General features: G+C 51.8%; 1 protein-coding gene across 2 annotated transcripts in view; it reads left to right on the forward strand.

The window, feature by feature from the left end:
* Window positions 1–27,610, forward strand: part of SORCS2 (sortilin related VPS10 domain containing receptor 2) — a 553,507-nt gene that overhangs the window by 41,825 nt on the left and 484,072 nt on the right. The window contains exon 1 of one of the 2 annotated variants that reach the window (XM_060106377.1): window positions 18,091–18,596. The exons of the other annotated variant lie outside the window; for it this stretch is intronic. Within the exon in view, the coding sequence (XP_059962360.1) occupies window positions 18,129–18,596 (468 nt within the window). The 5' untranslated portion in view covers window positions 18,091–18,128. Of the gene's footprint in view, window positions 1–18,090; window positions 18,597–27,610 lie in introns of those variants that run through there. 2 annotated transcript variants of the gene reach the window in all.

Genomic DNA, 27,610 nt, shown 5'->3' on the forward strand with positions numbered 1-27,610 from the left:
CTGCTAGAGACTCAGTGGTGGTGTAGCTTGAAGGCCTGGGCACCAGAGAGCGGAGGTGTAGATTCTAGTCCGGGTCTGAAGGCATGAGAACCAGTCCACCGAGGGCAGATCAATGTCCCAGCTCAAGCAGCCAGACAGAGAGCAAATTCCCCCTCCCTCCACCTTTAGCTCTGTTCAGGCCCTCAGTGGATGGGGTGAGGCCCACCTGTATCCAGGGGGACCATCTACCTTTGTCCATTGCTGCAAATGCTAATTTCTTCTGGAAACACCCTCACAGAGATACCCAGAAGTAATGTTCTACCTGCTCTCTGGGTGTCAAGTGGGCCAGTCATAACAAAAAAACCAAAATGAAGGATGTTATATTTCGCTATCATAGAACTTTCTTAGAAAAAAAATTACACTGGAAAAAAACTTTCTTAGAAAAAAAATACCCCGCTGCAAGCTTTGACTTCTATTTGACTGGTCCTAAAAATCAGCCCTTTAGTCCAATTATATCTACAGTTTTGTTACATAGAGGGCAGAATAAGTTCATGTTCATAATTCTTGGCTCCATTTGTAAAACGTTTCATGGAAGTAAAGTATACAGCCTGCAAAGGGCAGGTATCATGAGGAAACAGCTCTGTGATTTCCCTGGCTGAGCACACCTGTGTCCCAGCATCCAGAGCAGGAAGGAGAGCAGTCTGCTCCAGGAGCCCCCTTGAGCTTCTTTGTTCTTTCCTTTGTAACTTTACATGCCCGCCCCCCGCCCTTCACCATGACATGCTGATTTCTGTTCTCATTCTCAGTGGCCTTTGTCCTGGACTGGTTTTGCTGTGAGGACAGAGCCTCTTGCTCTGAAGTGGTGAGGAGCTCACGGTGAAGACGGGCAGGGCGGCGGATCACGGATGCAGTATCCGATTTTCTAGAAAAGACAAAACCATCCTTGGAGCAGCTCTGACTGTCTCAGGGAGGAAGCTCCAATTGATGAATCAGAGGGACAAGGAGGTTTAGACTCAAACACGTTTCTGGTTCTCCCAGATGGGGCCAGCGCTGTGTCAGGGCTGGCGGTGCAGACATGCACTGGGCACGGACCCTGTCTGAGTTTCCTGGCACTGCCGTAACAGATGACCACAGACTGCATGTGTGAAAACAACAGGAAGCTATTCTCTCACAGTTGAGGGGCCAGAAGGCCAAGGTCGAGGGGTGGGCAGAGTTGGTTCCTTCTGGAGGCTCTGAAGGGAACCTGTTCCAGGCCTCTCTCCTGGCTTCTGGCGGTTGCTGGCAATCTGCAGCATTTCCTGGCTTGTAGGCACATCACTGCGATCTCTGCTTCTGTCTCCACGTGGCCATCCCCTTCTTTGTCTGTTTTTCTGTCTCTTATAAGGAGATTGGTGGTTAGATTTAGAACCACGAGGATGATCTCACCTCCAGATCCTTAAATAATTCCATCTGCAAAGATCCTATTTCCAAATAAGGTCACATTGACAGGTTCTGGGGGTTAGGATTTGGATGGATCTTCTTGGGGGACAGAAGTCAACTCACTACAGACCTTCACCCCCTAGACCAGCCCCCAAGGTCTGGGGAGGGCTGGGGAAGACAGGGACCCCAATGTCAGGCCGAGTCGAGGAGGTGTGCCCCCTGAGTGGGACGCCCTGCTGGAGGAGGACGAAGTTCAGGATGGGTGGGACACGAGAGCAGGTCCTGAAGGGCAGATGGGGACTCGGGGCGGCAGCCAGCGGAGGCCGCGGCAGGGCGGGAGGGGTGTGAGCAAAGGTACAGAGGAGCAAGGGGAGGTCGTCCCACAGAGGAGTGGAGGCCAGCTCCCAGGGTGAAGGCTTTCAGGCTGCCTCTGTGGTGCTGTGCTGGATCAGAACAGGGGCAAGTGTGAGGACCAAGGGGGAGGTGAAGCGGGTGGGAGTGAGGGCCGGGCTGCGGGCTGCGAGAGTTCAAACCTTGACGCTGACAGTTATCGGGTTACTTTGCACAACACTCCCGCTGGGAGCCTCACTCTCCCCATCTGTAAATTGGGGGTGAGGGTCACAGGGCCCACCTCACGGGGCCCTTGTGAGGGATGAGAGGCGAGTTAAGATAAGCAGTGGCCTTTTCGTCTCCATTAGCTACTTGTACTATAATTTACCCCGTGTGCCCAGCAGCCAGCAGGGGCCACATGGGGGAAACACTCAAGAAATGGTGGTTAAACAAGTGAAGGATGAAAGCCCGAAGCACTTTTCTTTCTTTTTAAAAAACAGCTTTATTGAGGTACAATGTACACATCATAAAATCCACCATTTTAAGTGTACCATCCGGCGACTTTCAGTACATTCCTAGATTTGTGCAGTCATCCCTCAATCCAGCTTTGGAGCAAGGCCACCACCCCAGCCTGTGCCCATCTGCAATCAGTCCCCGTCCCCACCCCCAGCCCCAGGCAACCACTGGTCTGCTTTCTGTTCCTACAAGTTGGCCTTGTCTGCACATTTGAAATAAATGGAATCATACATTATGTCATATTTGGAGTCTGGCTTTCTTGCACTTGGCATGATGTTTCTGAGGTTTGTCCGTGGTGTAGCAGGCATCAGTTATTCATTCATTCCCTTTCATTGATAAAGAAGCATTTCCTTGGATGCATCTGCCATATCTTGTTTATCCACCGCTCATTTGATGGACATTTGGGTTGTTTCTAGTTTGGGGCTATTATGGATGATGTTGCTGTGAATATTCACGTATATTCTTTGTGTGGGTGGATGTTTTATTTCTCTCGGTTGGATTCTTAGGAGTGAAATTGCTCTCACATCTCTGCAAGGTGGGCATGCTTATAGTCACCCCCATTTTACAGATGAGGAGAGTAAGGCTCCGGGGCATTGAGTGTGTTATGCAAAGTCCATGTTAACTTTTAAAGAAACTGTCAACTTTTTTCCCCAAGTGGCTGTGCCATTGTACATTCCCTCCCCAACAACGTGTGCAGCTCTAGTTTTCCCATATCTTTTTCACGTCTGTCTTTTTTATGATGGTCACTTTAGTGGGTATGTAGTAGGATCTCATTGTGGTTTTAATGTGCATTTCCCTAATGACTAATGGTATTGAATGCTTTTTTATGTGCTTATTATCCATTTGCATATCTCCTTTGGTGGAATGTCTATTCAATTCTTTTGTCCATGTTTAAATTGCTTTTTATTTTTGGGGGGTCTTCTCAAGTTTTAAGAGTCCATATGTTCTGGATCCAAGGCTATCCTTTACCCCCCATTGAATTCTCTTGGCACCTTTGCCAAAAATCAGTTACCTAATGTAAGGCTTTATTTCTGGACTCTTAATTCTGTTCCATTGATTTATACATCTGTCCTTCCATGAATGCCCCAATGTGTTCACTACTGAGGCTTAAAAGGAAGTCTGAAAGGTAGAATAAGTCTTCCAACTTTGCTCTTTTTAAAAATTGTTTTGGCAATTTTAGGTCTTTTTGCATTTTCATATAAAATTCAGATCAGCTTATGAATTTCCATTAAGAAGTCTAATGAGATTTTGACAGGGATTGCATGGGATTTATTGATCAATTTGTGGAGAGTTACCATCTTGACAATATTGAGTCTTCCAATCCATGAACATGGAATATTTCTCCATTTATTTAGAGCATGTTTAGTTTCTCCCTCTCTGCAATGTTTGGTAGATTTCAGTGTCGGTATTGCAGTTCTTTTGTGAAATATATTCCTAAGTACTTTATTCTTTTTGATGTTATTATAAATGGAATTGTTTTCTTAATTTCTTTTTTGGATTGTTTGTTGCTAGTATGTAGAAATACAATTGTTTTTTGTATATTGATCTTGTATTGTGCAGCCTTGCTAACCTTGTTTGTTAGTTCTAATAGAGTTTTTATGGATCTGTGGGGATTTTCTACCTAAAGGATCGAGTCATCTGTGAATAAAGATAACTTAATGTTTTCATTTTGAATCTGGATGCTTTTGATTATTTGTTTTATTGCTCTGGTTAGAACCTCCAGTAAAATATTGAATAAATGTGGTACAGGCAGATGTCCTTGCCTTAGTCCAGATCTTTGAGGGGAAAGCATTCAGGTTTTTTTTTTTTGTTGTTGTTGTTTGTTTGTTTTCATCATTAAGTGTAATATTGGCCGTGGACTTTTGTAGATGTCCTTTATCAGGCTGAAGAATTCCCTTTTATTTCTACTTTGTTGAGAGATTTTATCATCAGTGGGTACTGAATTTTTTCAAATGCTTTTTCTGTACGATAATCATGTGATTTTTTCCTTTATTCTGTTGATACACTGTATTACATTAATTGATATTTGGATGTAAACTAACCTTGTATTCCTAGGATAAATCCCACTGGGTCATGGTGTAGAATCCTTTTTGCATGTTGCTGGATTCAGTTTGTTGCTATTTTATTAAGGGTTTTGGTATCAGTTTAATAAGGGATAAATTGAGGAATAAATGAATTGAAAAGTGTTCCCTCCTCTATTTTCTGAAAGAGTTTGTGAAGGATTGATAATTTCTTCTTTAAATATTTGATAGAATTCACCAGTGAAGCTGTGTGGGTCTGGGCTTTTCTTGTAGGAAGATTTAAAATTATTAACTCAGGGGCTTCCCTGGTGGTGCAGTGGTTGAGAGTCTGCCTGCCGATGCAGGGGACACGGGTTCGTGCCCTGGTCCGGGAAGATCCCACATGCCGCGGAGCGACTGGGCCCGTGAGTCATGGCTGCTGAGCCTGCACGTCTGGAGCCTGTGCTCCACAACGGGAGAGGCCACAACAGTGAGAGGCCCGCATACCGCAAAAAAAAAAAAAAAAAACCAAAAACAAAAAATTATTAACTCAGGTTCTTTGTTGCAGTTCTATTCAGATTTTGTGTCAGTTTTGGTAATTTGTGTATTTCTAGGAATGTGTCCATTTATCTAAGTAGCATAATTTGTTGGCATTAATTTCTCTATTATTGGTCATGCTTGATTTTGGTAATTTGTGCCTCTTTTTCTCTTTTGTTTTCTTTTGTTCATCTAGCTAAAACTTCATCAATTTTTCTTAATTTTTTAAAGAACCAGCTTTTAGTTTCATTGATTTTCTCTATTGCTTTTCTGGTTTTTTTTAATTATTATTTTTATTATTTATTTATTTATTTTTGGCTGCATTGGCTGCATTGCTGCCCACGGGCTTTCTCTAGTTGTGGCGAGCAGAGGCTACTCTTTGTTGTAATGCGTGGGCTTCTCATTGTGGTGGCTTCTCTTGTCGCAGAGCACGGGCTCTAGGTACACAGGCTCAGTAGTTGTGGCACACGAGCTTAGTCGCTCTGCTGCACATGGGATCTTCCTGGACCAGGGCTCGAACCCGTGTTCCCTGCATTGGCAGGCAGATTCTTAACCACTGTGCCACCAGGGAAGTCCCCTAGTCTAATTCACATTTAATGTAATTTATATATATATGTCATTTCACTGGCCATTTTGCTGTTTTCTCTATTTCTCCTGTGGGTTTTGTTGTTGCTATTGTTGTCTGGTTCTTCTCTTCTTCCTTTATTGTTTTCTTTTGTGTCAAAGAAATATTTTTAATGTCCCATTTTAATCCCTTTAAAAAATATATATTTTAAATTATTTTCTTAGTGGTTGCTCTAGAGACTGCAAAATACATTTTAATTTGTCACAATCTACTTCAGATTAATACTAACTTACTTCCAATCAAATGTGGAAACTTTGCTCTAATGTAGTTTCAATTTTCCCCCTCTTTGTGGTATGATTATCACATATATATTACATTTTTAATGTTATAAACCAAATAACAAGAGTTGTGATTATTATGAATGTCTTTTAAAGAATTTAAGAGTATTTGTAGAGTATTTTATATTAACCCTCATATTTACCATTTCTGGTGCTTTTTATGTCTTCTTATCAATTTCATTTACCATCTGGTGTCATTTCTTTTCAGCCTGAGGGACTTCCTTCAGTATTTCTTGTAAGGCAAGTCTGTTAGCAATGAATTCTGTCACTCTTTGTTTATCTGGGAATATCTTGATTTCATCTACCTTTTTTGGAGGATAGTCTTGCTGGATATAGAATTCTTAGTGACAGCTATTTTTCGTTTAGCATTTTGAATATGTCATTCCACAGTGTCTGTCCTGTTTTAATTCCTGTTGATCATGTTGTTCCTCAATACCTAGTAAGTTGGTTTTCTCTTCTTTCATGCTTTTCTCTTTGTCTTTCAACAGGTTATGATGTGCCTAGGTGCACATCTCTTTGTATTTAACCTACTTGGAGTTTCTTGAGTTTCTTGGATGTTTAAGGATTTTCATCAATCTTCAAAACTTTTTGGCTATTATTTCTCAAGTGTTTTTTCAGCCCCATTCTCTCTCTCCTATCCATTAGGACCCACAGTACACATAGGTGTGCTTGATGTTGTTCTATGGGTCTCTGAGGCTCTGTTCATTTTTCATCAATGTTTTATTTCTTTCTGTTCTTCATATTGATAATTTGCATTACTCTACGAGTTCACTGATTCTCCTGCTATCTCAAATCTGCCATTGGTTCTTTTACATTATTTCTCCTCCTTATTGAGACTCTTGTTGACTGATTATTGTCATACTTTCCTTTAATTCTTTGATCATATTTCTAATAGCTGCTTTGAAGTCTTTCACTACCAAATCCAGTTTCTGGAGACCTCTAAAGACTGCCCACCCCCAGATATTGCTCATATTTTCCTGTTTCTTTGCATTTCTTATAATATTTTTTGTTGTTGTTGAAACTGACCATTTTAGGTTATATACTGTAGCAACTCTGGATTTTGATTTCCTCCAGAAGGTTGTTGCTATTTTTTTGCTTGTTCATTTGTTTGTTTGTTTAGTAACATGTCTGGGTTAAATCTGTGAAATTCATCTCCCTTGCTGTGTGCAGTTGCTGCTGCGATTTTTTTTTTTTAAGTTTCTAATTTTTATTTTTAAGTCCGGCTCTTGAGCCCCTGTTTCTGCATAGCTTAGAGGTCAGCTGGTTTTTGATCAGACGTCATTCTGAAACACCTTGATCTAGTTAGCCTTTATCTACTATCTGACACAGGTCAAAGACCTGTGTGTGGAGAGAAGAGGAGCACATTCAAAATTCAGGCATTTTCAAGTCTGCCTGGCTTTTCCTTTTCACTAGGCCTTGGATGTTTCTTATGTGCATATACATGGCCTTAGGGTCAGCTAGGAGTCTGTGGCTGGCTTGGGCCCTTTCCAGAGTCACATAGCCTCAGTCGTTCTACACAACCTCCAAGATGGTAATTGCCATGGACAATGCTGTTGGGCATGGCCATCACCCACTGTTCCAAACTGTGTGATTTCCCTTCACCCGTGGCACGGCAGCTGCTGGTCCTCAGGGTCTGCCCCACCTTGCAGGATCTCTGAGTCACCCCAGCTGGGATGGTGGTATGGGAGGAGCCCTGGGCCAGAATGCTGCAGACTCTCAGTGTTGGTACCTGAAGTTCAGCAGTTTTCAAGCATAAACACTTCTCCCATGGTTGCATGCTCTTGGCTGACTTCCAGAGTGTGGAAATGGTTGTTTTTGTCAATTTGTGCAGTTTCATAATTGACTTTTGGAGAGAGGATTTGCCAACTTCTTCACTTGGCTGTAAGTGGAAGTTCTGCCTCCCTGAAGTGCATTTTCGACTAGGAATGTTGGGGCACAGTTCAGGGCCCTTGGAAGGATGTGGGTAGGGGAGAAGTGACGGGATATGAGGGTATAAAGGTTGGCTTGAGTGGTGAGACCTCATTTAGCAGAGGAGGAAAAGAGTAGTATCCACAGGGAAAGGGATTTTCCCAAGTTCCCAAAGCTCAGTCCTTGGAGTGCTGACTCGGGACCTGGGTCTCCTGACTCCCATTCCAATGCTTTTCCCTTCCAGCAAATTGCTGTTCATTTTAGCAGTTGTAGTTTAGAAGTTGGAATGTCTAGGGGTTTTCAATGTAAGGCCCATCCATCCCTCCATCCCTCCAGCCCTCCATCCCTCTACCCAATATGGACTGAGCACCTACTCTGTGCCCAGCTCGGTGCTGGACAGTGAGGATAAGTGGAGAACAAACACTGAAACAGTCCCAGGGCTCATGAAGCTTATGGTCTCCGAGTGGGGACCCTAGCCTCAGGAAAGGGCTTTGCAGGAGCCATTTGGATGAAGCATCCCCTGCTTCTCTGGTAGTCTTGATTAAGGCAGGAGCACTTTCCAAGGAAAACAGTGAGTTTTCCCTCAAACCATGATTTTCAACCAAAATTTTATTTGTGGACAATTTTATTTTTGAAAATAATGTTAAGTGTACAAAGCATTTAAATAAAAAAAATCAGTTTCATATTCATTAATTTTGTAGCAAAAGTTTTGATTTCTGAAGTGAATCTTAAAGGCAAGAATACGGTGAGGTCTCTTTCAAAATGTTTATTGAAATTGAAGGCTTTGAAAACCTCTGCTCCAGACAAATCTGTCATCGTGAGGCTGTTGGCCTTACACAGAGAGAGCATTATGGAGTGGTGTGGTACTCAAACACTTGCCAGCTGCTTTTGGCTGCCTGTGCGATGCCAAGGAACCATATGGAAACGGAAAAATTCAGGAAAAATTCAGGATGCCTTGTCTGTGTGACAACAAATAATCAGATATTTGGAAACAAGAGACTTTGGACTAAATCTTGTCATCCTCTGGGAATTCCGAAATACAACCTTGGAGGTGTTACCTATTTTACCCCACTGTTCTCTTTTCCTTTTTTTTTTTTTTTTTTTTTTTTTTTGCGGTACGCGGGCCTCTCACTGTTGTGGCTTCTCCCGTTGCGGAGCACAGGTTCCGGATGCACAGGCTCAGCGGCCATGGCTCACGGGCCCAGCCGCTCCGCGGCATGTGGGATCTTCCCGGACCGGGGCACGAACCCGTGTCCCCTGCATCGGCAGGTGGACTCTCAACCACTGCGCCACCAGGGAAGCCCTCTTTTCCCTTTTTTTTTTTTTTCCCCCTGGGTGATCTCATTCAACAATCATGCCCAAATCTACATCTCAGGCTCTGATTCTCTGCTGATCACCATTTCCAAGGGCCTCTGGAGCCTCCCTGCCAGTGTGACAGTGTTGAGTAGGGCTCGCCAAATGTCCATGTGCTCCTATATCTGCAGCCTCCCCTGCAGGTAGGTGGAGGCCATGAACTCAGACTCTGGCCAATAAGATGTGAGTGATGGAGCACCTCCCAGGTCTGACCCCCACAAAACATCTTGTGTGCTTCTTTCTCCTCTGCCTCAGTGACCCTGGAGGTCACGTGTTGCAGACCGCGGGGCCACAGGATGGAGGGGGCCCAGTCGACCTGCATAAGACTTTGTGAATGGGTGAGATACACCTTTCTTGGGTTACCTCTCTGAGATTTGGAGTTCTTCGTTACTGCAGCGCCACCTGGCCTCATCTGACTGATACCTTCAGTGTGCCCCACAGACACCTTCTCCTTCAGATTTGTTCCCTAATGAGGAACATGGCATCCTTGTTTTCCCAAATATCTCAGCGCCTCTTTGACTCCTCCCCCTTTCTCCTCTTGCATAATCAGAGGTTCTGGGGACCTGTCTCTACCTCTTCTTTTCCATGGCTTCCCATGATCTTGGTCAGGTCTCGTCATTGCTCTCCTGGACCAATGCCGTGGCCCCCCCAGCTGGTGTCTCTGTCTCTCTTCCAAGCTCCAGCTTTCAGAAGCTGCCAGAATTAGCTTTCCGCAACACAAATCTGATCTTGTTGCTCCTTTTCTGAAAACCCCAGAAGGTTCTCTTTGATCTCAGGAGAAGGCGCAAGCCCATAGCTCCTGGGCCCGCTTTCTCCTCCAGTCTGGTAGCCACGGCTCTGTCCTGCAGGGCCAGGCCTGTGTGCCCACCCTGTGTGGACCAGGCACCCTGATTCCTTTGTCCCTTGTATGCACCGAACCCTCTGTTTTACTCCAGCTGGGTCCCGACTCATCATTCAAGACCTGCTCAAATGTATTTTTTTCTGACACCAACACTTCAGGCAGAATACATTCTTCCCTCCACTTTTTTCCTCTGTGCTCATATTTCCATAATAGCCCGTGTTCTCTGGGGTGTTCATGCTGTTAAGTAGAAGTAAAGAACTACAGGGTCAGAAAGTTGGGGGAAAAACTGAAGTAATCAAAATCAAACAGATTTTTAAACTGCAGAACTTTTCCATCCTTAATACGTACATGTCACGGGATAGATTCAGAGGCATTTCCTAAACCACAGGTACATTTCTGGAGGGTGTCTCATTGGGCTCGTGTCCTGCTGAAGTTCTTATGTAGCTCACCCCCTCGTTTCACCCGTTGGGAGACTGAGGCCCCGGGCACACAGCTCTGAGTGGCCAGGCTGAGGCAGCTGGCTTCCCAGGGGGCTGCCCTGCGGGCCGAGGGGGGCCCCTTGAGTTAGGGACCCCCACCCACTGAGCATCTGTGGGACTTACTGCTCCACCCTGGTCTCGGGGAACGTTTCCGTTATGAATGAATATGCGCCGCATCCCAGACGGGGCTTTTGGGTGTCTGGACTGAGTCTTCAGAGTGGACTGTCACAGACCATAGATGAGGTGTGTGTGACACAGACGGGACTTACTGTGGGTCGTTCTGTCACTGTCCCCCGTGAAGGCCTTCTCTCTGCAGCACACTCTGCAGAAATGCCCTTCTGAGCATCTTACAGACACTCATTTATCCGCACAGCGACCGATGACCATTCTTATTGAACACATGAGGAGACAGGGGCACAAAGACATTCAGTGACTCACCCGGAGCCCTGCAGGGCTGGGACGGGGTTCAGCTCCAGCCTCGCTTCCTGCCCGCACTCTGAGCTCATTTCCCCCCAGTGCACGCTAATTACACACTGATGAGGTGGGCACTTTCAGACGCTGGACACCCACCTGTGAGGCAGGTGTTGCCAGTGTCCTCACAGTGGCACCTGAAACATTACCATCAGCGTCCTTGTCCCAAGGGCCGCTGCTCTCCAGCTGTGTGATCCAAGGCAGGTGACTTAGCCTCTCTGGGCCTCTCTGTTTCCTCCTCCGTTTCTAACATCAAAATAACGATGCACCCAAACACTGGCACATGGGAGGCAATTGGCAAGTTCTGCCCCCTCCCCACTTCTGGTGAACCCTGGTGTGTGGGGGGCGGGGGGTGGGTGGGGGAACTTGCCTTCAGCCGTGTGGGTGGGGCTGAGGGAGGCTGTGCCCCCTGGGGCTGGCTGTGTGCCCCCCGTTTCCCGCCTCCCTGCTTTGGTCCCTAGACATTCACTGAGCTCCTACTGCAGCCCAGGGCCTGTGCATTTGGCTTCAGTGGTAAGACTCCAGCCTCTGCCATCTTCCCCAAGGATGGTTTCTGTTTGGTTGTATGTCACTCCCAGGTCCAGCCCTCCTCCTCTCTGCCCTGCCCACTACGGTGACCAAACTGGGCTCTAGCCCCAGATGGACCGACAGGGGATCCCACTTCCCTGGGCCCGTGGGGGCTACTTTCCCAGCCTTCCCTGGTGCCCATCAGGAGATGGTCAGGTACTGTAGTGCCCCGAGGCCCTGAGGGCTCACTTCTGAGCTACATTCCAACCCAGTAAGAGCGGGGTATCGGGTGGCCCCCCTCCCTGCACTGGCCAGCGTGGTCGCTGCCTCTGCTCTGTCTCCACAGTGTTCTGTGTCACGTGGAGAGTGGGCAGCAGCAGGGCTCTGGGTGGCCCAGGCTCAAGCCCCACTGCCTGTGCTTCCCTGCTGCACAGGGTAGCCTGGTCACTGTCACGCTGAGAGCCTTGGTCTCACCGGGTATCAGTGGAGCTGACAGTCAACCCAGCCCCACAGGGTCGGGAGGATTACAGATGTGAAAGCTGAGGCAGAAGAGCCTGGCATGGGGAGAGGTGGGGCACCCCAGGCCCACCCCACTCCCCAGAGCTCGTTGGCACATGTGGAAGCATGGGTTCATGGCCCACTGCCACCCTCTTGCTGCTGATGTAAACTTGGGCGAGCCCCTCTGCTTGGTTATGCTGTGCCGCAGTTTCTTCCTGTGTGAAAAGGAGATGGTGATGGACCCCTCCCCCCAGCTACGAGGCAGGGAGCAAGGTAACCCTGCAAAGGCCTGGAGCAGGGCTGGTGCCCCATGCTGCGGAGGTATCTACGTCTCTGCTGCAGTGTCTTTGACCTCCTCGTCCCCATTGCTGGCGCTGACCTTCCTGAGGCTGGGCACTGGTTCTGGTCATTGCCTGGTCCCCCGACACTGTGGTGGATGCTTGAGGGACCATGGAGCCTCCGCTCTCACTGGGCCTGCCCGCCCTGCCCTGCACTTAGCTTCCCTGGAGCTGTTCGCCCACTGGTTCCTCTAAGGTCCCTGCGCTGTCTTCTTCCAGCTCATGCCACACGCTGGTCCCTCTGCCAGGACCGCTCTTCCCAGTCTCACCACCAGTTCCTGTTTATGCCTCCAGGGATTTGGTCTGGTTCATTCCCTGTTCTCTCCCTGGGGCCTAGACTCATGCCAGGCACACAGTAGGTGCTAAGTAAACATTTGATGAGTGGAAGAAATGAACCAAGCTGTTTGCAGGCACTAACTGTGCGGTGTCTGTGATTAAAGGGAGCCCTGATGGCCGGGAAATGGCCAATTGTCATCTGCTCTCTGTCCAGTTCGGGCCTACTGCCTGGCTAGCCTCTCACACGTCAGGGCTTTGGTGGCCCACAGTGCTGGTGCTCCGGGGATGGAAATCCCTGCCACCACCAAAAAGCAACCACCATCACCACTGCCTATAATGCACCCCTAAGAGGTACCACCAAGGAGCTGCCGCCGTTTCCTCCCTGTCTCCCCACCCTCTTTGGCTTGGGGCAGCCTGCGCACTGTCTGTCTTGCTGTGGGGCCTCGTCTTCCTCCTCCGTCTGGAGGTATTTCCCTGCCGTTGCGGGAGCAGATTTTTGTCCTGGTCCAAGTTAATGTTCTGACCAGCTGTCCTCGCTGCCTTCTCCCCGGCCAACCTGGTAATGAGGCTGTAGCGTTGGTCGATCCTTCTCCTCAAAGCCGGTACCTCTAACCCTTGTTGTTCCCTGACAGTCATTAGGAGACTTGTCTGCAAGTCACCGCTGCCCTCCTGCCCCGGAGCAGTCAGAGAGCTTCTCAGTGTCGCTGGAGGCCGAGCTGGGCATCTGAGGGAGTGGCCGGGGCTCCCCTCTGTGGAGCCCAGCACCTCACCAGCACCCTGAAAACCTGTTCCCTCAGTCTCCCTCCTGCTGGGTCCCCCAGTGTCCCTGGTGAGTATCGCTCATGATTCCTTGACTGTCTCTGAGACGGGTCTGCTCGGGGAGCCGCATCTGTTGAGCTTTGTCACGATTGTAAAGAGAAATTAAAATATTATCACTAGCGACCTTTGATCATTTAAAAAAGCTTGAGACTTTTAATGAGCAAGCAGTCTGATTAAAAGTTGGAGTGACAAAGTATTTCTTCTGCTTTCTGGATGAGAACACTGTCATGGAATGGGGAAGCAAGGCTGGATCTTGAAACTAAAAGATTTGGCCTGGGGTTCCAGGGGCCCCCACTTACCTGTCGGGAAAGGCACCATTTACTGTGGTCCAGCCGTATGCCAGGCACTTGGCCTCTGTCCTCTCACGAACCCTTACAAAAAGCTGTGCTGCAGGCCAGGGGCTCACGGCTGGCTGCACATTTGCATCACTTGGGAGCTTAGCGATGCCCCACAGAGACGGTGCGGTCAGGAGTGCAGCTTGGGCATTGGTATTTTTCTAAAGTCCTCCAAGTGATGCCAATTGTGCAGCCTGGGCCCAGAACCGCTGGGTGCATCAGAACCACCCAGAGGGCGTGTTGGACACAGATCGGGTCCCCACCCCGGAGTTTCTGGTTCAGTAGGTCTGGGGTGGGCCCAGAATCAACCCATTAATGCAGATGCTGTGGGTCCAGGGATGACACATTGAGAGCCACCGAGTCAGGGCCGTGCTGGCCCCATTTCACAGGTGAGGCAATTTATGAAACAGAGAGGTGAAGGTGGACCACGCTCAGGACACCCAGTTGGTACATGAGGACGTGGGTCTTTGAATCCTTTGGGTAAATTACTGCCCCCTGTGTGCTTTCACCTTCCTCACCTTTAAATTGGGGAAAACAGTACTTACCCTCTAGGGGAGTCAGAGGTGCGCTGGGTTCTTCCATCAGGAACAGCGCCTGGCCCAGAGGAGGCGCTCGAGTGGCAGTCTCAGTTGTTATTGTTACCGTTACCTGGAAGGATGAGTGGAAGAGCACCCCCTCTGAGCAGAAGGCCAGATGGCAGCTCCCCCTTCCTTTAGGCCCCCAGACACCTCCCTGGGATCGCCTGCTTCCCTGACATCACTATTCACCTGTGCACCTCCCCCATCAGACTATGAGCTTTCCAGGAGCAGGACCAGGCCTGACTCGGTCTGGAGCCTGGTGCCCTGCATGGAGGCGAAGAGAGAGGATGACTGGGGCTGGTTTCCCCGTCTTAGGATCTTGCTGTTGTGAAGAATCAGGTGTTACAGAGCTGGAGAGGGTTTAATATTTATTTCATGCATGCACCCCGATGCCAGGTGCTGAACCCCAGCTCCTGCACGTGGCCTGCCCGCATGTGTTCATGCCCAGACACCTGCTGAGCTGTCGGCCACCTCAGTGGGCGCCGCAGACACTGCCTCTGTGGCCTCCGGAGACCCCACTGCGCCGGGGGTGTCGGACAGGATGCCTGATCGAAGCTCTCCTTTGCTTTCTACACTTGCCTGCATCTTTCTCCTGCATCTGCATCCCTGAGTCCCTGATGTGAATCACTAAGGAGGGTGAGCGCGGGGATAGGGGGAGTGAGACTGGGGTGAGGGAGGCACCCGGAAGCGGGCTTCCCTCCACTCCCCCCTCCTCCGTCGCTGCCCGCTGCCTGTGCCCAGCTGCCACAGCTTCTCTCTTGTCCTGCACAGTCGTGTCCTAAGTGCCTTCCTGCACCTGTCCTCCTGGTGGCCAGAGTGATGCTGTAAGAACGCCGCTGGTCTCACTGTCCTGCCTGAAACCCTCCAGAGGCTTTGCAGCGGTCTGTGAATACAAATCAAGCCCGGCAGTTCCTCCTCTGAATACCCAGTTGCTCTGGGCTGGGTGGGGGCTTATGTGCTCCTCCTCTGCTGGGATGGCTCTTTCCGCCAGGCTCATGCCAGGCCCTGTGCCTCTCAGCTCCAAGTTACCCGGCCCCCAGCACCTCCTCATCGCCATCGCACACCTGCCTTATTTTCTCCTGGGTACGCAGCACTGTCTAGGTTTTCCCCCGGATCTGTCTAGCTGCATGAGGACGGACGCTCCTCCCCAGCACAGGGAACTTGTCTGTCTCCCTCATCACTGTGTTCCTGGGGGTCCAGTAATGTTTGTGAGCTGAGAGATCCGGGGAATCACAACGTCTCTGGATTTGGATTCAGAAAAGGGATGAATCAGTCCTGCTCTTCTGAATGCCTTGTGGCCTTATTACGGCAGAGACAGCCAGTTGTTCTGGAAAGAGCACTGGTGAGGCATCATGGCATCTGCATTCCAGACCTGGACCCTCTCCCCAGTTTGTTGGGACATTAACCAAATCACTAATGACGTGGCCTCGGTCTGAGCCTGGGGGTGATGTGTGTTCATATTACCTCCCTGCCTGGCTGAGCTCTCCAAGCCTCAGAGGGGTAACATGCACAGATGGCAAGTAACCGGGGTGGGGTGGAAAGAGCGCCACCTTGGGGCCAGAAAACGTGCCTGGAGTCTGGCCTCTGACTCTGGCCAGGTGACCTTGGGCAGTCATCACTCTGAGTCTGTTTCCGTGTCTGTAAGATGGGGACAGCCTGATGGTGAGAGTTAAATATGATAACCTGCAACATCACCCACCCCAAGAGCAGAGGCCCCATCTTCTTTTCCAGGACGCAGCCAGTCCCTAGGAAAGTGCCCAGCACATAGTAGGTGCTCTATGATGTATCACTGTCAAATTTTCTTGAGGACAGTACTTGGAGGCCTTCCTTTATTTAAAAACAAGACAAAACAAAACAAACCAACAAACAACTGGAAGAGACGTTAGAGACTGTGCAGCCCCCTTTTCTTCACAGCTGGGGAGATGGAGGCTCAGCCAGCATCAGGGAGCCTCTTGGTGAATTTGAGTCTAAGGCGGGACAGACCCAGCTCTCTTCTGACCGCTGTGCAGCGAGCACCTTCCCGCCAGCTACTGTCTGCAGTGCTGGTTTGCTTGTAAGCATCTTTTTAGTGCCCACCTGCCACTTTGTTTTGTCTCCCCTCCCTTCAGCCCTGCACTGACCCTGTTCTGTTCTCTGCTCCCTGTGCTAGACCAGATGTTCCCACAGCTGCTGGCTCCCCCTTCTCTCCTGACTCTGGGCCTGAGCTGGAGATTTAGACTCTGACAGATTGGGAATTTATACCATGGAGGGGGCGAGGGCACATTCCAAGGTAGGAGACTTCATAGGTATCCAGCCAAGCCCCGCCCCCCACCCCAGCGCTGGGCAGAGGGCAAGCCCAGTCTGTTATTGGCTATGAATTCAGGATGAGCCTGGGTGAGCAAGCAGAAGACAGGGTGCTGGGTGCTTCAACTCTTTGGGGGCCAGCGGGAAGCCCCACTGTCTATCTTTCACAAACGTTCGAGCCTTTGCTCCTTTGCCCCGTTAGGCTCTCTCACTCTGCTCTCTCTCTCTCTCTCTGTCTGGAGCAAAGAGACCCAACTGGGAGGTGAGTGTGACAGGGATGCTGAGCCTGAGGATTTTTAAAAAAAATTTATTTTATTTATTTATTTATTTTTGGCTGCATTGGGTCTTCGTTGCTGTGCACAGGCTTTCTCTAGTTGCGGTGAGTGGCAGCTACTCTTCATTGCGGTGCGCGGGCTTCTCATTGCAGTGGCTTCTCTTGCTGCGGAGCATGAGCTCTAGGTGGGTGGGCTTCAGTAGTTGTGGCACACGGGCTCAGTAGTTGTGGCTCGTGGGCTCTAGAGCGCAGGCTCAGTAGTTGTGGCGCACGGGCTTAGTTGCTCCGTGGCATGTGGGATCTTCCTGGACCAGGGCTAGAACCCGTGTCCCCTGCACTGGCAGGCGGATTCTTAACCACTGCGCCGCCACCAGGGAAGCCCAAGCCTGAGGATTTTTATCTAATGCGGGGGCCACTGGGGAAGGAGGAGGCGGGGTGGCCCCCGGCTGAGGATGCACAGCTACTCTGACCCTGGCCTTGCCTCAGAGAATCTCCTGCTCCTGTGTCTTTTCCCTGAGGCCAGTGCGGAGCACATGGTGGGTGCTCGATGAAGTTATATTGAAATCTACCTATAGTAGGTTCATGACCTTGGGTGGGGACTTGGTGCGCTGAGCCTCTGTTTCCCTAACTCTTCACTGTGGCCTGCTAGGCTCTGAATGGGACCTTGCCCCACACCCTCTCCTCACCCAGGCGTCTGTCCTTATGTTCAGGGGCTGCCCCCTTGGTGGCCCCCGGGGTTGGGCCATAAAGCCACTGTCTGCAAGTCCTGAAGCCTAAGCCACAGGAGTGGCTGCACCCGTAGGTCATCTGGAAGCTGCCTTAGCATCTTCACAGGGCCCTCCGGCTGCCTAGAAGGTCTCCTCCTCACCCTGAAGGAGCTAGGTCCTGTCTCCACTGTTACTCCTTCAGAGGCTCCTACCGGAGACCACCTCCCTACTTACGGTCTGGCTTCATTCTGGTTCTCTGGGGTGATTTTGTCCGTGAACGTGTCCACTTAGGTGTGGTCTTTCTCCCACATCAGACTCTCAGCAGCGGGAACAGGCACCTGGCTGTGTTTACCCCTGTGTCCCCACTGCCTGGAACTCGGCTGGCCCAGAGTATGTGGTCAGTAAATACAAGAAGAAAGGGCGGAAGGAAGGCAAGAGGGCGGGAGAGGAGGGAAGGAGCAAGGAAGAAGCAAGGAAGGGAGGAGAGGGGTCTGTGGCCTGTGGCCCTGGAGGGTAGCGGCCTGCTCCAGGACCTCCGGCCCCTGGTTCCTGAGCGGCTGGCGCTCGCACGGGCGGGCACGGCGCCGGCCGGCAGGTGGCGGTGCGCCCTCGGCTGCGCGGGTGGCGGCGGCGGAGCGGCGAGTCCCCTCCTCCCGCCGGCTCCCTCCCCTCTCCGGCTCCTTTCTCTGCGCTCTCGCTCGCGCTCCCCAGCGCTCTCCGCTCTCCCGGCCGCGGTCTCCCTCGCCCGCGCCGCCCCGCCGCCGCCCCTCGGCGACCATGGCGCACCGGGGACTCCCGCGCGCCCCGAAGGGCCCCGGCCCCGCTGCCCGAGCCCCTGGCCCCCGGGCGCCGCCGCCGCCGCGCTCGCGGCCGCTCCTGCTGCTGCTGCTGCTGCTGCTGGCCGCCTGCGGGGCGGCGGGGCGCTCCCCCGAGTCCTGGCGCCTGGGTCCCCGCGCCCGGCTGACCCGGGCTCCGCCAAGCCCGCCTGCGGGGCGCGCGCTGCCCGGCGGCGGCGAGGACAGGCAGGCGCGTGGCGCGGAGCCCGGCGCCCCGGGTTCCGGTCCGGCTCCGGGTCCCGGCGAGGACGGCGCCCCCGCCGCGGGCCAGGGGCGCTGGGCACGGGCGGCGCCGGTGGCCGGAGCGGCTTCGCGAGCGCAGGTCTCACTCATCAGCACGTCGTTCGTGCTCAAGGGGGACGCGACGCACAACCAGGCGATGGTGCACTGGACGGGCGAGAACAGCAGCGTAAGTGACCTCCGCGCGTCCCCCCCGGGCCCTGCCCCGGACACCTCGGGGCCCCCACTTCCGGACGGCCCCACGGTCACCCCGGGCATTCTCGGAGACTTGGGGACGCGAGTCACCTCGGCGGCGCCCCTGCTGGCCCCTGGCCACTGGTTACTTGGGAACCAGATACGTGAGCGCCCTGCCTCACCTCGGGGGGCATTTCCGCTGATTTCCGGGACCCTGAGCTACCTCAGGGGCGGCCCCACTGGCCTCCAGGTCGCAGGTTGGGGGGCGGGTGTCTCCGGAGGTTTCGGGACCCCGGCCACCTTGGGGCGCCCCCAGACCCTTTAAGATCACTCACGACTCGGTGTTGCGCCTCTATCGCGTTCAGACTCCACCCGGTCCACCCAGCGTTGCTTTGGTTCCAGGACCCACTCCACCCTGGTCTACCCGGGACCCCGCTCGTGGCACCTCCACGGGCTCTAGGACTTCCCCGGTCAGCCCGGCGTCCGATTCTGGAACCCTCGATTCTGGGGCCATATCTCTCCCCGCGTTCCCGTAGTGCGACCCGCGGCTGCCTTGAGGACCCGCCGCGGACGCACCTGGATGCGCCGGGATCTGCTTACCCGCGGGGCTAGGGCACGGCGGCCAGCTCCTTGCACTCCCTGCCCTCCCCCACCTTGGCCGCTACTTCGGCCTCGCTCCAGCGGGAAGTTCGACACCCCTTGCCCTGCAAACACACTTCTGTTAAGGTCCTCCGGTGCCTCCTTCCACCAGCTCTGTAGGTCCTGCCCCCTCTTGGATCCTGCCTCTTTTTGGTGGTGCGTCCCGGGCATGGGGATACCCTCATATTCTTCCCCGGGGGGCGCCACAGCGTCGTTTCCCTCCCACCCCGCTCTATTCCCTCCGGAGCAGATAACCCGTGGTCATCTATCTTGGGGTCACCTGCCAGCACCCCCACGTGGATCATCTCTAGTTTTGGGAGAGGGAGTGGTGGAGGGAGGTGGCAGCTGTGTGTGTGTGTGTGTGTGTGCGGTTATGGGGAGAAGAGATGGGAGCCCCTCCTCACTCCTTTCCATCAATGTCCACTCACTGTCCAATGGCTGACCCCCGACCCTTTTCCTTGACCGAGGCTTCCCAAAGTTCTGGGGAAGCCGCGCTGGGCCAGGGCCCCTGCATCCATTGGGAGTGGAGGGGCAGGGATGCAGGTGCTTCTCTAGTCACCGCAGGGGTGTAGCCTGGGCTGGGCGGCACTTTTACCCACCTCCTCTGTCTAGCCCCGCTTGCTGGGGAACTCTCTGGGAGAAGGGATGGGGCGGGTGGATGAGCTTGTTGGGGCAGGGGCAGCACTGGATGGGCCTGATTGGTCCAGAGCACGCTGCCTTGCCGGACCCCCTCCCCAACCAGCTTCTCACGCATGTGCCGGGGTCCTTGGTCACTTCAGCCATCTCCAGTCAGACTGGAAGCCCTGGGGGAGGGGCGGGTCGGCGCTGACCCCCTGCGCTCCGCCGGCCAGCAGGGGGCAGGCAGGGCCCTGAGGGGCGGTACTTTAGGGAGGGGAGCAGGTGCCCCTCCCTCGAAGAGCCCTTGGGGGGCCGTCCCCACGTACATCTGGAGAGAGGGGTCAGACCCCAGCCGTGCAGCTGGATCCCACCTGCCTTCCTTCCTTCCTTCCTTCCTCCCTCCCCCCCCCCACCTTCCTTCCTTCCTTCCTTCCTCCCTCCCTCCCTTCCTTCCTTCCTTCGCAATACTCGGGAGCAAATCGTGTCCTATGTACCGTAAGCTGTAACTCAGGGACTGCAAGGTAACCCGGACACCAGTAACTCAAAGGAACCAGTAAACATTAACAGTCAGACCAGTGGAGCCAGAACATCCAAACCAAGCCCCCTCCCTCCAGGTTGTTCCTCCAGAAGCTCACTCTTTTCAGCTTCGTGGTGGGGGGCGGTAGGGGTGAAAGAAGTTAGGGAGAGACACAGAGGGGTGGAGAGCAGCTTCCCAGGTGGGACCAGCACCTTCAGGGCTCACTGTCACCCAGCCCGCCCACCCCCATCCTGAGAGCAGAGCTCCCCTGGAGAGACTGAGGAGGAGTCTGGACCAGTGGGGCGGGGGCCCTGGGGGCAGAGCCTGGCAGAGGAGCCCACCTGGCTTTGCTGCTTGGGGACAGTGGCTGAGTTGAGTGACTCCTGTGTGACTGTTTCCTGGCTGCTGGCCGCTGAATGCCTGGAGTAGGGGCTTGGGAGTGGGGAGTGGGAATGTGGGGAGGTGCTGACTTCTCTTTAGCGGGAAGTCCAGATCCGGGGAGGAGCTTTGAGAGATGCAGCTCTCCCCTGGCCGCTGGGAAATGGGGGGCAGTGGTGGCTGTGGAGAGCAGGGCGTGGCCTGGCACTCAGCAGACAGGAGGCGAAGCCCGAGTACTCATCACTGTTACCGGCTGTGGTTCTGGAGATGCTGACCCGGCGTTTGGCTCAAGCACCTCCCACTTCGCTTGCCAGCCCTCCCCCGCCACCCACCCATTCTCAGGCTTGGGAAGTCGGGGAGACGGGAGTTCTCGCTGGAAAAGCGCATCATCCTTTGACTTGGGGAGCAGGTGATGCTTTAAGAGTTTCACTTGCCTGGGAAGAACTCAAGAGGAGTGAAAGCTGTAACCGAGAGCCAAGTAAAACCCTTTTTTCTAACCATTATTTTCTCAGCACTCCGCGCATGCGTTGCATTCTTTTCTCCGCACGTGAAGTGTCTCAGAAATGCGCTTTGGTCCCTCTGGCAGCCACAGGGCTAAGGATTTTAGCCAGGATTCTGCACTTGGTTCACCTCCGCTGGAAAGCACCATCTTTGAAAGCTAAAACGGAAAAGAAACTAACTTGAGGCTGATTTGCTGAGCAGAGTCTTTTAAAAATTTTATGTCATCTGATTTGCACAGGCATCCGAACCCAAGGAGCTACGCTCTGCAGATGTGCTCTACGAGAGCAGAGATGGTGTTTGCTTTACCATGTCAGGTATTTTACAAAGTTAAAAAAAGCATTTGGAGAGGGATAGACTTTTTAAAATGGTATTTTAGAGCATCTGCAGAAAGGAATGGCAGGATTCGAGCTTATTCCAGGACAGGCCCCGTCGCTGTAGCACTGAGAACATATGTGCGTTTTCCTTCCAAAGGCTTGGTTTCTTCCCGCTCCCATGGAGATACAGAAGGGGACTTGATTGGAAGTTCAAACACTGCCTTTCTGTCTGCCGTTTAGCTGTAGAAATGAATTGTTAGGTGTGAAATGAATGTTTCATTGAAACCAACTGGTGTTACCTTCAGTGGATCCAGAACGGGTCATGCACAGAGGCTCCAGGTTCTGGGTCTCCCGAGCTGCCCTCAGAGGCAGAGGTGTGATTTGGAGACAAGTATGACAGGTATGACAGAATGCAGGTCCCTGCCTCCGAGGTCAGGGTTTCATGCTACCCCAATGGGATGGTGCTGTGCCCTGTCCCAGTTTTACCATTTCTGGGAAATTGCGTGCTTGTTATACTTAAGTACAACTCACCTGTACGCCTTCCCTCATGGCACTGGAACGTCAGCTTTGATGCGTCAGTGGACTAGAGTGTGAGCTTCCTGCAGCCAGGCCCAGTTGGTTCAGTTTTGTCACTGGTGGTCAGCAGATTGGCATGTCCCCCACCCCCGCTCCACATCTGCTCTGTGCTGTTCTGCAGGGTTGAGGATGTCGAGGGGAGCCGTATGCAGAGGTACTTCTGCCCTGACTATTCATGCTCTCTGCTCAGGGATCTTCAGGAACCTGATATCTGTACATATTTTATACCCAGAGAGCCAGAGCTCCAAATCAGAAGCATGGAGCTTCTGAAGGTGTGAAATGGGTCACATCTAACACAGCTGTCAGATGTCAAGTTCCTTGAGGGCAGGTGTATTAGCCTCCACAACAAAGTGCCACAGACTGGACAGCTTTAACAGCAGAATGCATTCTCCATTTTAGAGGCTGGATGTCCAAGATCAAGGGATCAGTAGGGTTGGTTCCTCCTGAGGCCTCTCTCCTTGGCCTATAGATGGCTGTCTTCTCTTTGTGTTTGTGTCCTAATCTCTTCTTATAAGGACACCAACCATATTGAATCAGGGCCCACTCCAATGGCCTGATTTTACCCTAATCCCCTCTTTAAAGACCATATCTCCAAATATAGTCACATCCTCAGGTCCTGGGGGTTAGGACTTAAATATATGATTTGTGGGGGGCGGTGAGGGGGGCACAGTTCAGCTCGTAACAGCAGGGAAGGGGCCTCAATTACTTTTGCATCCCCTGAGCTTAACGCAGGGGAGCTCAGAGTAGTCCTGTGGGGGAAAAAAGGGATGGACGTGAACAGTTGGGATACGAGGGGTGAGCACCATCTTCCCCAGTGGGGAAATCCGGGAAGACTGCGTGGAAGAGGTGGCATCAGGGTGGACTTATGGAACGAGTAGGGGGAGCATATGGGAGATGGAGAGGAACATTCTGGGGGAGGAACTGCTTGAGCAAGATCTGGGAGGTGGGAATCTGAAGGTATGTCTGTGTCATACACGGAGACAGTGCATTGTGCGTGGAGAGAAATCAGAGGAAAGAAGTTTGGAAAAAACTGGTTGAAGTCCACTCCTAATGGATCCCAAATATGAGGCTGAACAGCCTAGCGTGGCAGTGCCGGGTGGTGGTTATTGGTGCTTGAGCTTCAGCCTGCCTGGGTTTGTACCCGGCCCCGCTCCTTTCTGGCTCTGAGATTTGGGGTGGATGGACTGACCTCTCTGGGCCTCAGTGTCTTAGATTTGGGGGACGTGAAGGCTCATAGGTCTGTCTGTGGTGCAGGTTCAGTAGGATAATCCACGGAAAGTGCTCGGACAGGGTCTGGCCTGCAGCAAGTGCTCAGGGAGTGATAGCAGGGCTGGGCTGAGTTTCAACCAGTGACCCGGGGGCAGTGTGCAGGGTGGGCTTGGTGAGGGGCCATGGAGGTGAGACCTGTACAGAGACTCAGCGAGGAGGCTGCTGTGATGGTGAGGCCTGGCCCAGGGCCCTGGAGGGGACAGAGGGAGGGAAGAGCAGGTCTGAGAGAGGGTTCAGGTGAGGATGGACAGGACGTGGCTCCCCAACCCCCCACGGAGGCCTCACGGCTCACGGCCAGGCTCCAGCGTCCAGAGACCCTGAAGGCCTTCGTGGAAAGCCCTTTAGGTTCTTGAATGAATCCAGTGACAAAGCTGATTTGTAGCCTTGAGTCTGAAGGCTGTGGTTTTGTGGTGACGGCTCCACTCCGCTCTTGTGGGCGGGCTTGGTGGCTCCAAGTCTGATGAACTTTCCGTGAGAAATTTTGGGATTCCAGGCCACCACAGTGCGGGCCTCCCAGCGTTTTGGGGTTGGGACTCCATTGGATAGAGTGGTCTGGTTCATGGGTGGCTGAGTTGTGACTGCTCAGTGCTTGGCTGGTGGGCCTCTGCCCCCAGATGAAGCACTTCTCTGTCGTGGCAGCTTCACCAAGGGCGGCCAGTGGCCACCCAGAGAGGGACAGAGGCAGACAGAGGTCACAGGATGCTGTGACCAGCACTGAGTGCCTGTCACATTTGTTGTCAGGAAACCAGCTGTGCCACCTGTCGGGGACCCTGGACCTGGCGGCTGGACCAAGAATGATGAGAGAGCGAGGGCAGCGTGTGTTGTGGGACAGGTGATGCTCAGTGGACACGTCTGCTCTGTGGGCAGAGCCTGGGGAAGTCTTGGCATGCAAGGCGGCAGTGTTGTACTTGGGGGTATGCTTGCCCTGTGCCCAGGACCACCTAGGGTCTTCTGCATTCTGTCTGTGCCTGGAGAGATCACACAAAGTTTGAGAGCCCCAGGTGAGAAGAGACCTCATATTAGCCTTCAAAGCAGCTGCTTTCTAAGAGGGTCTGTTAGGTACCGGGGTACAGTGACAAGTGAAATCACTCATGGCCCCTGTCCTGGCAGGACATTGGGACTGGACAGGAATTCATTACAGAATTCTGGTGCTTTAAGGATCTGTGCTGGGGAGGTCAGAGAGGACTTCCTGGAGGAGGTGATGATCGAGCAGCTCTGAAGGGTGGGTAGAGTCAGTGTCACCTGGGCTGAGGAGGAGGTTGGGACGGCGAGACTCTGCAGGCTGAGGGAGAGGCCTGGGGTCCTGAAAAGCCCGGAGCACCAGGCAGAGAAAGAACAGGTCCATCAATCAAGAAGCTTGGCTCAAAGGCATAAAAACAGCCCTGTTAATAATGTTCCCGAACACATTGCACAAATCTACTTTTACTTTAATGAAGTGGCTATTTAATTTGTGGTTGCATGAGGGTTCCCGAGAGTGTTTTAAAGAGGTCATAAATTAACTTCATTCTTCTGCACGCCCCTTCAGATTAGAAGGCAGCCCAGTGCTTGCATAGGCCTTCTTTAGAGTTCCTGTTGTTTTAACATGTTACTTTATTATAATTTGTCAGAGGCAGGCTAAGCCCCCAAGGATGACACTGTGGGAGTGCAGAGCTGGAGCCATGAGAACATGCGCTGGCAACACGCTGAGCATCCCTGAGCGTTTCCATTTTGGGAAGACCCGGAGGGCGAGCTTGTAAACTGCCTTCTGTTTGGGAGCTTCCTCATTTTTCTTTTTTTTTTTTTTTAGCATCCAAAGAGTGAGTTATTTATAGATTCTTACCAATGGCCTGTTTCGCCCTCGCGCTCCTAATTCCCGAGTTTGCACGGGTGCTTTATGGAGTATGGAGGGATGTGATGACCCGTGAAGCCAGCTGTTACTGCAGCCCTGTTCCTGGCCAGCGTGTGCCCAGGTGCGGAAGCTCAGGGAGCAGGGGAACTCTGGCTCTCCTCGTGGTCACGACAAGGTCTCCATCCCAGCATCTGGAGGGTGAAGCATGCGTGTGGGTCTGTCCCCAGCCTGCTCTTGCTGTGGGAGCCCTTTGAAAGCCTCATTCTGGATGTGAGCTTGGATGCTGGGCATAGAACTGCCATGGAAACATGCACCTGTGGCCCTTCCAGTTCTGCCCAGTGGATGGTGGGGATGGCGAAGACCCCGCTTCTGCTCCACGCGGGTTCCCACGGTGCAGCCATCCCTGACCTGCTCCGGTGGGTTGCAGAGCACAGACTCTTGAAACCTGTTCCCAGTCTCGCTGTGAGCTGGCGACTGACAGGCAGCCCACTGAGGGCAGCAACAAAACCGTTTCTACTCCAGCCCCGTGATTCCAGGACACTTCCCAGAGCACACAGTGTGCGCATCATCTTTGTCCCGCTTAAGCTCTGTTTGTTGTTTTAAACGTTTAATAGGAGTACTTGAATGTGAGCTCTCACTGGAGAACCGGAAAGAAAAAAAAAATTAAGACTCCGATGTTCTTTTGAGGTGGAAAAGTTCGTTCTTATTTTGCATCTCTGCAGTAGTCAAGCTACTGCATTTGCACAGGAAATTACAATCATTTAATTAGTTTCTTCTCACACCAGCTCGAAGATCTTAAAATAACAGCACCCTCCTTCCTTCGTGATTTTCTTGCAAAAGCAGATAATTTCCTGCAATGTTGAGCTTGCCTTGACTCCGACAGGGCACATCTCTTGCATGACGCCGTTTCCTGATGCTCAGAGATAAATTAAGTTCAAATTAAAGTAAGAAAAGAGCCAGGCCAAGTGTGGCTGCTTCTATTCAGATCACTTTTAATTCAGAAAGGGCTCTTTATGAGCTTTCTGTGCCGTGCATATTTCTGAGGCGTCAGAGGTAGAGATACCATCTTCCAGGCCTTAGCTGCAGAGATGGCATTTAGGATCGCCTCCCTGCTTCTCCTTCGGAGGTAATTTTATCTTATAATAACAATTTCTCATTATTTACATATTGCTTCTGATTAGTAATAATGAAGTTAATAATTACAGTCCCCTTTTCTGTGTCCATGGCTGTGCCGAGCTCATCACAGGCATTAACTCATTTAGTCCTGGAGACAGTCCTAAAAAAATAGATACGATTATCATATTCATTTTACAGACGAGAAAAGAAAGGTTCACAGCATCCAGGGGACTTGCCCAAAGTCACACAGCTAAAAAGGGTCTGAGATGTGATTTCGTTCTTCACTCTTGAGCCGGAGTGCTATTTTTTTAAAAAATAAATTTATTTATTTATTTGTTTTTGCCTACGTTGGGTCTTTGTTGCTGCCTGCAGGCTTTTCTCTAGTTGTGGCGAGTAGGGGCTTACTCTTCGTTGCGGTGTGTGGGCTTCTCATTGCAGAGCACAGGCTCTAGGCACACGGGCTTCAGTAGTTGTGGCACGTGGGCTCAATAGTTGTGGCTCGCAGGCTCTAGAGCACAGGCTCAGTAGTTGTGGCGTGTGGGCTTAGTTGCTCCGTGACATGTGGGATCTTCCCGGACCAGGGCTCGAACCCGTGTCCCCTGCCTTGGCAGGCAGATTATCAACCACTGTGCCACCAGGGAAGTCCCTGAGTGCTATTTTTTTAGTGCAAGAAATATTTTTACTCTTTTTTCTTTATTGTTATTTTTTAATGGTGATAAAATACAAATAAAATTTACCCTCTTAACCATTTTAAGTGTACAGTTGAGTGGCATGAAGTACATTCACATTGTTACGCAACCATCACCACCGTCCATCTCCAGAACTTTTTCATCTTCCCAGATGGAAACTCTGTCCCCATTAAACAGTAGCCCCCCATCGCCTCCTGTCTGTCTCCCCCTTTCCCTGCAAACCACCATTCTACTTCTGTTTGTGGATTTGGCTGTTTTTTCTAGGGACCTTATATAAGTGGAGTGATACAGTGTTTGTCCTTATGTGACTGGCTTATGTCACTGGGCATAATATCCTCGAGCTTCATCCATGTTGTAGCCTGTGTCAGAATTGCCTTCCTTTTTAAAGCTGAATCACATTTCACTGTGTGGATGGACCACATTTGTTTTCTTGTTCATTCATCCGTGGACATTTGGGCTGCTCCCATCTCTGGGCTATTGTGAACAATGCTGCTGTGGACATTGGGGTACAAATGTCTGTTCAAATCCCTGCTTTCTCCTCTTCTGGGTGTATACTCAGAAGTG

The sequence above is a fragment of the Mesoplodon densirostris genome, chromosome 1 (genome assembly GCF_025265405.1).
Source record: "Mesoplodon densirostris isolate mMesDen1 chromosome 1, mMesDen1 primary haplotype, whole genome shotgun sequence".
NCBI lineage: Eukaryota > Metazoa > Chordata > Mammalia > Artiodactyla > Ziphiidae > Mesoplodon > Mesoplodon densirostris.